This window comes from Mauremys reevesii, linkage group 6 (assembly GCF_016161935.1).
Source record: "Mauremys reevesii isolate NIE-2019 linkage group 6, ASM1616193v1, whole genome shotgun sequence".
NCBI lineage: Eukaryota > Metazoa > Chordata > Testudines > Geoemydidae > Mauremys > Mauremys reevesii.
In genome coordinates, this window is record NC_052628.1 from 39,024,547 (window position 1) to 39,036,616 (window position 12,070).

The 12,070-nt window shown below is 40.0% G+C and overlaps 1 protein-coding gene across 2 annotated transcripts in view; it reads left to right on the plus strand.

Annotated features, from left to right (window-relative positions):
* The window catches only part of CWC27 (CWC27 spliceosome associated cyclophilin), a 214,709-nt gene extending 212,150 nt beyond the window's left edge, over window positions 1-2,559 (plus strand). For both annotated transcript variants that reach the window (XM_039544098.1, XM_039544102.1), the window contains one exon: window positions 1,465-2,559. In XM_039544098.1, coding sequence (XP_039400032.1) covers window positions 1,465-1,627 — 163 coding nt within the window. In that variant the 3' untranslated portion in view covers window positions 1,628-2,559. The remainder of the gene's footprint in view (window positions 1-1,464) is intronic.
* Window positions 2,560-12,070: the final 9,511 nt, after the last annotated feature.

A 12,070-nucleotide genomic window follows, 5' to 3' on the forward strand; every position in this document is an offset into this window, starting at 1 on the left:
TTGTCTTTTGTTACCGATTCTAAAATAGCAGTTTTGCATAGCAAATCTCTCTTCTGAGTGGGCAGAAGTAGAAATTAATGGAGTGGAGGTTTTTTCATTTAAAATGTTACAATCAATAGGCACGCTTAAGTATATAAAGTTAAATCGCATCCAGTTCAGCATGTTGCAAGGTGGAAAAGTATCTTACATGTCAGTAAAGAGCATTGTTTTACAACTGGTAAACTTGTCGTACATATGCATGGTTCGTTTTGTCTTTTTTCAGTAGAGTAGAACAATTGAATTTTATTCCCTTAAAGATTTTATTTTTGCTAGCCTAAAATTTCATGTTTTCTGACATCTTCCATACTAATTCCCACTTCAGTGACACCTACTAATAAGGCCAGAGTTGATCAACTCCAGGCTTTCCTGCCACTGACTATGCCTACGAGATATCTATGACTCCAGAACATGTTGATATTTTCAGACCACTGGGAAGTTTATTAAATGGAGAACTACCGGTGTGGTCAAGATTTCACATCAACAGTAGAAAGAAAAAGTTGACTTGAAGAGCAGCATTAGAGTTTAATCTAAGAAAAGGCTTGGCAGAATTCAGTTTTTATGTTTTATAATGTTGATAGATAATATCCATTTTATGTACGCATTTTTTCAATGTTATCCATTTAAGTTTTCATGGTTGTGAGAAATTAAGGGAGTCAGACAATATTTATTTAATGACCGTAGAATTTGAAATGCAAAAAGTTAAAGCTTTATAAGCATTAAAACAAACTGTAAAAATCACATCATAATACACAGAGTAAATATTCTTAAATCAAACCCTAAGTTCTCAAGCAGCATTTTTCTGACTTTGTCTATTGTAAATTTTGATTATCAATGGAAACATTTTGTCATGGGTTTGTCTGTATGGTGAAATCTGGGCTTACCAACATTTACCAATAAAAATCTGAGCCTTCCAAACCTATTTATGAATGAGAAAGCATGTTCAGTTTAAAGTGGAACAGGAGGACTGATGCATTCCCTGTTTAATCTTAAAGGTTGTGATCCCGTAGAATGCATTCCCTGAACTTACTGTAGGAGTTTTCAATGCAAAAATAGAAATAGGCCTACAATCATGCTGACCATAGGTATTAAAAGGAAAGTCCATAGTGACTAATAGGAAAACTTGAAAAACACTCCCAGTTTCTGGAAAGATTATATTTAACTCATCTGGGAAGGTGCATCAAATAGAAACAAGACAAAAGGACTCGATACTAGAAATAAAAGCCCATCATACAACACTGATATGAGAACATTTAAACTTGAAAGTAAAAGTGGTTACCCTGTGATATGAAGTAGTAGTAAATTCATTTTTGCATTTGATGACCATCTCACAACAGTACATTTTGCCAGGGATATTGTAATTACAATTTCTAATGTCACTTCTTTCACACAGCAAGTTTGAACTATGATTTGTTTGGGTTTTTTTAGGTTGTCACATGTACTTCAGTTTGAGGACAGAAGCAGAAAAGTGAAAGATGCAAGTATGCAGGATGAAGACACTTTTGAAATCTATGATCCTCGGAATCCTGTAAATAAGAGGAGAAGAGAACAAAGCAAAAGGATAATGCGGGAGAAAAAAGAAAGGAGATGAAATGAATGTAAAGCTGTCCAGAGCTGGCTTGGAAAGTGTAATAAAGTATTGGCCCTTTAATAGCTGTGGTTCCTAAAAATATCACTTTGCAAGTGTGAAAAGGAATCTCTCAAGAACCTGTTGTCTGATTTTGAAATACAGCTATCTTATTTGTTTTATGAATTGTGCAGTAAAATAAGAAAGTGCTCTCAGTGCATAATCCAAGCTCTCTTTAAACACTTTGAAATTTTAATAAATATATAATAGTTTTGGTCATCGTTTTAATCAATGTATAGCAATTAAATACTGAGAATAGTGTCATTAGAAGGTATGTTTTCAAGACAGTGAAGAAAAGATATTTGCCAAAATGAAAATGTTAAGGAATAGAAAAAAATATTCCCACCATCTGTACAGGCTTTTTTAAGATTTAATTTTTTAAAATTGTAAGATTAAATCTATTTACAGATGATTGATTTTTTTGTTTAGTTAAGCAATTGGGTTCTTCATTGTATCACAAAGTTCAGAAGATAGATTTAAAAATTCCAGACTTCCAGCACAAAGTGTACAATGTTCCCAGCTCTCTTGAAACTCAATCAAAATTTAATTTGAGGGTGTGGTTAAATTTTCTTCATCTTGAGAAACATATCCAAAAAATTACTTGGAAAGACATGATAATCTACAAGTTTGGAAATGTTATTTCACAAGCTTGAGAACATTTTAGAATCCAAATTTAAATAGCAATTAATATGGAAAAAAAACCAATAATTTAAATCACATGTTCATAAGAAACTTAGACTCCCAGAATGAGAGTAGTTATTACAAAGTACCCTTCCTCTAATTTCATCTTCTCTACTGATTTGTCAGTATTGCAAGTTTATTTATCTCAATATTGAGATACAGAAATTGCAAAACTAATCTCTGACTCTTGTTTTTAAAGACTTTACAGCTAGCATGTAGTGACCTTAAAGCCACTAGAGGAAGCTGCAAATTTAAATAACCGTACATGACGCAGCTGTTTCTAGCACATAATAGAAATATGTATAAAAGAAAAATATATCTGAAATCCTAGAGAATATGGCATTTTTGGTTGTATAAATTTCTAAGCTACACATACATATAGTAAAGCAGTTGGTAACAACTAAATAAGGGGACAAGGTCATTAAAAAGTGAGAGTAGTTGAGTGTTTTGCTGCTGTCGTTTTTAGAACAAGTTCAGTAGGGTATGGTGTCCTTATCAAACCGCCACTACCAAGTTCCTTGATAGGGTCTGACGTGTGAGGTACATAAACCTGTCTTGGTGTGTTAATGTGGTCCAAATGGTAGAGGTTAGATTAATGCAGAATATTGCTTAAATGTGCTATGTAATCTCTGAGATAAGAAGAAAAAACTTGTAGGTGTGAAACAAGTTCCTGGAGAAGGCTGTCAATGTCATCCTCTTGTTCTGAGTGAATTATATTCTAGCAGGGTATAGCAGAGTTAAGAGAGGTTACATTCTTAATGCTGTCATTCACCCAAAAAAAAAAAAAAAGTGAGTCAAAGTTCTTTGTGATCTGCTTTAGAATCTGTAAATAATTTTCTGGTGGGCTGTCATTACTACTTACCAGAAGGCAGAGAACAATTTTCCATCCACAGTCACATACTGAGTCACATCTCTTTATTTATTGCTTTCCTAGGAGAGCCAATAGAAAGTTTTAGAACAATCATTGGTAAAAATGATTATCAAATCCTCTCATTCCACAGGGGGAAATGACTAAGCTGACATCCTCTTGCTCATGCAGTGGGTACTGAAAATAAATATAAATAAAAAATTTACATTATTGAAATAAATAACTGTATGATTAATACTTATCCAAATTGTGTTTACACATTTGATTAAGCTGGAAGAATTGATATTACAGTGCTTTAAATGAAATCAGTTTCAGTGGCCTTTATAGTGTCATAACTTGTGAACAGTCAAATCTTTGGAATTAAGGAGCAAGTTATATCTTAAAATGGAAAAAGAATGGCCATGTACATAGGCATCTGTTTACAATGAATAGAGTTCCTGCAGATTATAGCTTTAAATAAAAGTATTAAATAGCAAAAAAGAGGTCACCGTCGGCCAACTATATGTACTTACAAAGGGTGAAATTCACTCCTCGGCATAATTGAGTTTTGTATGGAAGACTACATGGGAGGAAGAGTACATGCTAACATTATCCCACAGTGATAAAGCTGCAATACTACAATGGCTATTCCCTCCCATAGACCTGTAAATCCTGAGCCTCTTCTTTTGTCCATCCCACCCCTAATAACCTCATCTGGGGCATCTGTTTTACTCAGAGATGGCAGCAGGACCTCTTAGGCCTTGTCTAGACTAAGTTAAAAGGTATGATGATAAAATGTGTTAACTAATACATACTAATAACTAGTTTTAAAAATCGAATGCAGTTAAGGCATTCTGCTATTAATATGTGCTAAACTGATAAAGTTAAAGCCTACTGGGGAGCCTAGATTTTAAACTTGAGCAGTTATATCATGCTGAAGTATACAGTGCCTTGTCTACACTAGACTTAAAACATGTTAGAACATGTAATGACATTATCAGTTCACCTTGTTCCAAGGTGATTTTTTTTGCTTCATTCACTTTGAATTAAATTCCACTGGTAATACTGGATTGTCTTTCAGACAGTTTACATATATTGAGTTAATCTTTTTGAACTTTGTCAACAATTCTAAAGAATTAATAAGACTCTGAATTATCCCATAATCAATATTGAGTCAAAACAAGGAAGGGATGTATACAGTAACTGGTCTCCTACATCTCTTGGACAGTATTCCTTTACTATTTTTTTTAAATATTGGCTAAGATCATGCCATTAATATATATTATAGTCTATAACAACCTCACCAAAAATTATGTTCATGATACAGGCCAAATAAATATTTTCTTTGTGGTAGATTCTTCCACAGTGCAGGAGCCACAACAAAAATCATTTAGAGTTTTATTATCTTCAGACACTTAGCAGATAATTACAGTAATCTGCGTATAAAAATGGGGGAAGTAATTTAACTGCCTAAGGACGTACCCATCATTTGTATTGTGAACAGAATGGATATAGGCTCTAATTTTGCAGTTGAAGCTGCTCCTGTGAGGAACCCCATTGTATTCTACCCATGTGGATCTAGTGGGAGCATCAGGGACATAGTTTGAAGCTTGTAAAGTAACTATGATGATAGTAAAAGAACTATACAATACAGTGAACACTATTTTTATGAAAAGTAACATTTAATATAGCTTTATAAATCAATAACAATTTGATATTTACAGTGAAAACTGTCACTACAGTAACTTTTTTTTTTTTTAAATATTGTAGTCCAGCCTTCGGTACGCAGCCCATCAGGTTAATCCGCTGGTGGGCCGAGAGAGATTTTGTTTACATTGACTGTCCGCAGGCACGGCCCCCTGCAGCTCCCAGTGGTGGCAGTTCGCCGTTCCCGGCCAATGGGATCTGCAGGAAGCAGCGCGGGCTGCAAGGACATAGAAACATAGAAGTCATAGAAACAGTCTGAGCAGTTTGGTCCTGTCAATATAATAAAGCAAAGTCATGGGCACATCAAGGGTGTGCAGTTTCTTTTCTGTATGTGACAAATGGTTTCAGAAAGACAACAGGTAGGTTGATAGATTAGATTAAATTCATCTGGGGGATGAATTTCAGGTAAGGTCTTAGGACCACCTTATCTCTATGAAATGATGTATAGGGAGTTCATCCGTAAGTGGCTGAAGCTCACTCACTCTTCTGGCCAAAGCGATAGCCACAAGGAAGACAGTGTTAAGAATGAGGTGTTGCAAGGAGCATTTTGAGGAGTGTGCTGAGGTCCCAGGTTCTCTGACCAGTAAGTATGTAATAGTCCTTTGAGGAACTTTGATACAGTGGAGAGAGAAACAACCAGGCATAACTGCCAGTGGATGATAAGCTGGAATTTCTGCAATGTGGACCTAACATAAATGAGTGAAAGGCCAGACTCTTTCAAGAGCAATAGATAGGCAAAGATCTTCAGTATAGAGGGCTGGATAGAGTCTGAGCCATGTTGGGCTGCTTATATCAAAGGCATCTTCCATTTCGATGAATGTATCTTTTTGGTCAATGTTTCCTGCTCTGTATCAGGATTTTCTGAACCTGAAAGGCGCAGTTCTCATCTCTGGTACTTAACCAACCACTAGCCATGCTGTCAGCTGCAGTGACTTTGGGTCTAGAGAGAGTATCTGGCCATGGTGTTAGGAGAGCAGGTCCAGGCAGTGTGGGAGCTGGATCAGCAGCTGAATGAATACCTGTAGCATGTCAGTCAGTCAGCCAAAACTACTTCAGCCAGTATGGTTATGACAATCATCGTGGCTTTGTCTCTTCTGATTTTGGAAATCACCCTTGGGATAAGGGGAAAAATCAGTGAAAAGTCATATAGGAGGTTCTGGGACCACTGCAGAAGGAAGCATCCATTAGCGAACTTGAGCTCACACCCCTTCTGACACTTGGCGGCGAACAAGTATATCACAGGGGTATCCCAATGAAGGAATATCATGTATAATGGACCTCAGGATGTTGAGGTGGAACTTCATGTCTTCTGGTGACTCAGTCCCTTGCATCTGTAAGTGGTCCAAGTAGGCTCCCCAACCTGTCTGACATACCTGTGATCAATGTCCTTGTCAGAAAGGGGACAGAAAATAGTACTCCTCTATGCACCTTTGTTGATTCATTCCACCTTCTCAGCATCATTTCGGTTCTGCAATGATGTGAGTTGGAATCATGACCTTCTTGCTCATTTGATGTTTTGCCAGTGAATAGACAGATCTGAGCCAGAACTGGAATGGTTTCAGGTGAAGTCAGGTAAATGGTACCACATACATGCACACCAACATATGGCCTAGCAGTCCAAGACACATCCATAATGTCAGGTTTGATTCTATCCTGAGCACTAGCAATTGTATCAACAGGGACCTGTCTTCAGGAGGATACATTCTCATTGTCCTGGAGCTGATCAGGTCTCCTATGAACTCTATTGATCTGCAGTGGGATAAGACCATTTTTACACAAAAGCATAAGAACAGCCATACTGGGTCAGACCAAAGGTCCATCTAGCTCAGTATCCTGTCTTCCAACAATGGCCAATGCCAAATGCCCCAAAGGGAATGAACAGAACAGTTAATCATCAAGTAGATCACCAGGAGGCCCAGCTGACAGAACAGGAAGAGGGCATAGTCAAGGCTTGCTGCCACCTCTTGCTGGGATCAGCCAACTGCCCAGGTAATGAACATCCTTTCTTATAGAGCCTGGTCTACATTGAAGTTAGGTCAACCCGACTGCATCAGCAGTGGTGTGGAAAATCCAAACCCCTGAATGACGTAGTTAAGCTGACCTAGCCACCCATGTAGGCAGCAATATGTCAGTGGAGGAATTCTTCAGGGGCCTAGCTACTGCTTCTTGGGGAGGTGGATCACCTACACTGATGGGCAAGCTCCTCCCATCACTGTAGTGAATATCTACACTGAAGCGCTACAGCAGCACAGCTGCTGTAGCATTTCAAGCATAGGCAAGCCGTCAGTTATGCTGCTACTACTGCTAGTCATTTTGTGAAGACTCTTGTAAGAAAGGGCATAAAACAAACCTTAGTTAAGCAAACTGCTTCACCGATTATCCATACCGCCTTTCTTCGGGTTCTTTGGATTTTGATTGCTTAATTAAAGACAAGAACTTGAAGGTTGACTTTAATTTTATAGTGTTATATTAACTATCCTTAACAACAGCAACTAATAGTGTATAAGATATAACAAGGCCAAAATAGTACCGGACTATGATTTTGCTAACAAACTAGAAAGTTAGTTGATGCGATAACCATCTAGATCTTAAGACTCAGACACCACAATCACAATAGAAAATAACACTTAACCACTATCCTGAGAAGGTGACTTTATTAAGAATTTTGACTAAGAGTCCCTCAGAATAGGGCCTCACATGCACCAACTGCTCATCAACTCTACTGTTGCTTACAATAGAGGAAAAACAATCCAAAGCATAAGACGGTTTGGTCTATTACTTACACACCAATTCACCAAGCTCTCCTTCCCAATGGATCTGTAGTAGTCTACTATTTAACCTACTTCCCAAAAATTATATTAGCTTCAGGATCTGATTAACACTCCTAACTAACTCAGAAACAGCTAAATTTATAATAAACTGCATAGGCTGTGTGCAGGTCAAGAGGCTTGCACAGTTGGTCTAGTTTATGTATGGAAACACCTAGAACCTGAAAGCCAATATGAAATTATTAACTATGCTACAGTGTTTAACAATTTTAGTTAACAACAGTAACTTGTTTAGATTTCAGGTTACTTTACAACAATTTTGATTTGGAACACTAACTGTGACAATCTTTAAAGCACATACACAAGTGTGCATGCTTGCTTACTAATTAACTACTCAGTTTCAAAAAGTAGTCAATTGACTAATCTGAGTCAGCATGCAAGAAAAAGTCTGTTACTTATCTCTAGATCTTTGCTCAGCCACCAGCTTTCTGCTCAGTTACGGTTCATAGCAGGAGTTGACACTGCAAACACAGATGGAGCAAAGGCCAGATGCGACTGTTATCTTTTTATGATGTGCTAGTAGACAACCTAAATTGCTGGAAAAGAGAAAGAGGTAGTGAAAGGTGTCTGTCTGAGATAGACATGTGATATCACCAGGTGGGTTCCCAGGTGGCTGGTCCAGGACCTCAGTCTTCTCCCTCTGCGTGTGTTGGCTTTCGGGAAGTGATGTGCTGGAGGAGACAGGCTTTTTTATCCCATTTCTTACTTCTGGGAGAATTCTGCACCAAACAAAAATTCTACGCACAAAATTTTAAAATTCTGCATATTTTATTTGTCAAAATAACACATATAATCATACCAGTTTCAATTATTTTGGTAATTTATTTCAAAATACCTGTCAGCAAGTATGTAACAAAACACAACAAAAAAGATTCAGGAAATATTTTTTGACAAATAGATTCCTTGCGAGGCATATTAATACAGAACTCTGAGTAACTGATTTAAACTATAATATAGAAACATATTTCCCGCACTGCTCAGAAGCAGTGCAAAGGTTTGGGGGAGTCAGGGGTAACAGAGGAGCTGAGAGAGAGGTAAGTAATTTCTGTGAAGGTGCCTGGGTGTGAATTTGGAGAGTTGTTGGGTGTGGGTGAGAAAAATATGGAATAGGGTTTTTTGGGGGGGGAGGCAGGAAGAGATTGTTAGGGAGCCTTCATCACTGCACCTAGCTGACCTCTATCCCCATGCCTGCACCCCTACTCAGCCAACCCTCTTCCCTATCCCCATGTGTCCCTGCACCCCCACTCCCATTCAGCCCCTGCTCGTCTGTCCCCCACACTAGCCCTTCCAAACCCCAGTCTGTAACACCCCCCCCCCGCAGTCCCATGTGCCCCACGCTGCCTGTCCCTCCATATCCCATGCCTCCTGACCTGCCTCTTCTCTTCCCTATCCGCAGCTGGGACTAGCCCAGAAGCAGCTGCTCTCTGTTCCCACACCACAGCAGCCCCTGGTGGGAAAAAGACATATTTGCAGCACCTTTCTGGCAGAACGTATTTTCTGCGGAGAAAAAAAATTATGCATAGAACATGAATTCTGCATATATGTGGTGGCACAGAATTCCCCGACCAGTAATTTCTGGTTCCTCTTCTTCAAAATGCTGGTGTGGACTGTCAGAAATATGATTCCCCAGCTGATTACAGATTTGAAATGTCCAACCAAATTGAGAGCTGTCCCCTCTCACCATCCAATCAGAGAACATGCCATCACCTCTGAGTTCAAATATTCCAGTCTCCTTGTACAACATATCTTGTCAGACCATTTTGTATAAGATAACTTGTGTCATAGCTGTTGGTACTACCATGTCGGGACATAGACTAAGCTCAAGCTTCTTGGCTCTGGTCAGCAACTTACTTCCACAAGTCAGTTTCCCTGGGGACTCCTTGCAGTGCATCCCGTTGCCAGCTTTGAAACTTCAGCAAGCATGCTGTGCAATTTCTACATCAACACTTAGCTAGCTGCTGAGATGTCCAGTTTAAAGTTCACATAGTTTACACAAAGTTCTTCCATATTCTGTTATGATCTTTGAACTTGTTTTAACAGTCCATTAAACAACACAAAGTCACTTCAAGAATGGTTGTTCTCCAGCAGGTCAGAACAGCTGTATAAACGTTTCATTCTGTTCTTATTTTAATAACAATGGTGGGACCTTAGTTACACATGGCTGAGCTGTGTCTGTGCATTATTGCACATTATTATTCAACTCTGCTGTTAAATGTCCTTATAACACACCATTGGTTTCAGTCCCTTTTATTTACTGCTTCTTTCAGCACAGGTGTATTTCTCTAACTTAACATAATCATGCGTGATTGCAAATATTAGCCTTCTTTTTTCATTTTGTTGCTAAACTAAAATAAATCAATAGGAATGCAACCCTGTTTTTTCCCCAACAGGATTGTCCATGACGTAAACCTTGTCATTAAAGTTTACACTATTTTGCACAAAATTATATCACTTACAGTTGACTTCTTTCCTTTCACACACAATAATTTAATCACAATAATTTATTCAGTCTGGTTCCCTATTTTTTTCTTACTACTGTATCTGGAAACATAGTATCTTAATATCTGATATCTATATTTCAATTCATTCATTCACAGATGGGAAAGGGGGAAGTGTCTCTTCAGTTGCACCAATGGTAGACTCTTCTGAAAGGCTGCAGTAAAAATCGGTTACCTACCTTTTCGTAACTGTTGTTCTTCGAGACGTGTTGCTCATGTCTATTCCATTCTAGGCATGTGTGAGCCCACAGGCACAGTCAGAGATTTTTGCCTTAGCGGTATCCGTAGGGTCGGCTGTGGTGCCCCCTTGAGGGCCAAGCTCATGCGCTGGCATATCAGGCACTGCTGACCCTACGCCCTCTCAGTTCCTTCTTCCCGGCAACTCCGACATAGGAGTAGGAGGGCAGGTAATGGAATGGACATGCGAAACACATCTAGAAGAACAAGAGTTATGAGAAGGTAAGTAACCATTTTTTCTTTGAGTGCTTGCTCGTCGATTCCATTCTCGGTGACTCACAATCAATCAGAGTTTGTGGGCTCAGAGTTCACAGTCTTGCGGCTTGCAGCACTGCTTTACTGAAGCCAGCATCATCCCGGGCCTGCTGGGTGTGTAATGGGATGTGAACGTGTGGACGGACGACCAGGTGGTTGCTCTACAGATGTCCTGGATAGGCACTTGGGCTAGGAAACTGCCAAAGAGGCTTGTGCCATGGTTGAGTGGGTGGTTACAATCGCCAGAGGGGGCACCGTTGCCTGATCGTAACAGCAGCAAATTCAGGCAGTGATCCAAGAAGAAATTCTTTGAGCAGACACTGGACAACCCTTCATCCTGTGGCCACCACGACGAACAATTGTGTCGACTTGTGGAATGGTTTGGTCCTTTCAATGTAGAAAGCTAGCTCCTTCCTGATGTCTAGGGAATGTAACCTACATTCATCCTCTGACTTATGCAGCTTTGGAAAAAAAGACAGGTAAGTAAATATCCTGCCTGTATGAAATTGAGAGACCACCATGGGCAGGAAAGCCAGGTTTGGCCACAGCTGGACCTTTAGGGCAGTTCAGAGGTAGCACCCTAATCTCAGAGACCCAGCAGGAAGATGTTATTGCAACCAAGAACGCGACCTTCCAGGAAAGGAGGAGAGAGCAGGAAGCCAGAGGCTCGAAGGGGGGTCCTGTGAGCCGTGACAGCATAAGATTCAGGTCTCACAGAGGGACAGGGTCCCTGATATGCGGGTAGAGGTGCTCGAGGCCCTTGAGGAACCTGGCAGTCATGTCCTGGGAAAAAACCGACCTACCCTCAGCAGTGGATGGAAGGGCAAAATAGCAGCCAAGTGGACCATGATAGATGAAAGAGACAGACCTTGGAGCTTGAGATGCAGAAGGTAGTCCAGGATTAACTCTTTCGGGATAGCTCAGTGGTTTGAGCATTGGCCTGCTAAACCCAGGGTTGTGAGTTCAGTCCTTGAGGGGGCCACGTAGGGATCTGGGGCAAAATTAGTACTTGGTCCTGCTAGTGAAGGCACGGGGCTGGACTCGATGACCTTTCAGGGTCCCTTCCAGTTCTATGAGCTAGGTATATCTCCATAACTGCAGCGAGGTGCGCTTGGGCTGAATGCCTTTATCCAAGGTCCAACAAGCGAACCACTTTCATTTGGCCAAGTAGGTCACTCTGGTGGAGGGCCTTCTGCTGCCCAACAGGACCAGTTGGACACCAGACAAGCACTCCTGCTTCTCCGCATTTAACTATGCAGCAGCCAAACTGTAAGATGCAGCACCACCAGGTTCAGATGCAGAAGACTGCTGTGGTTTTGGGACAGCAGATCCAGCCTGAACAGTAGCTGTAACG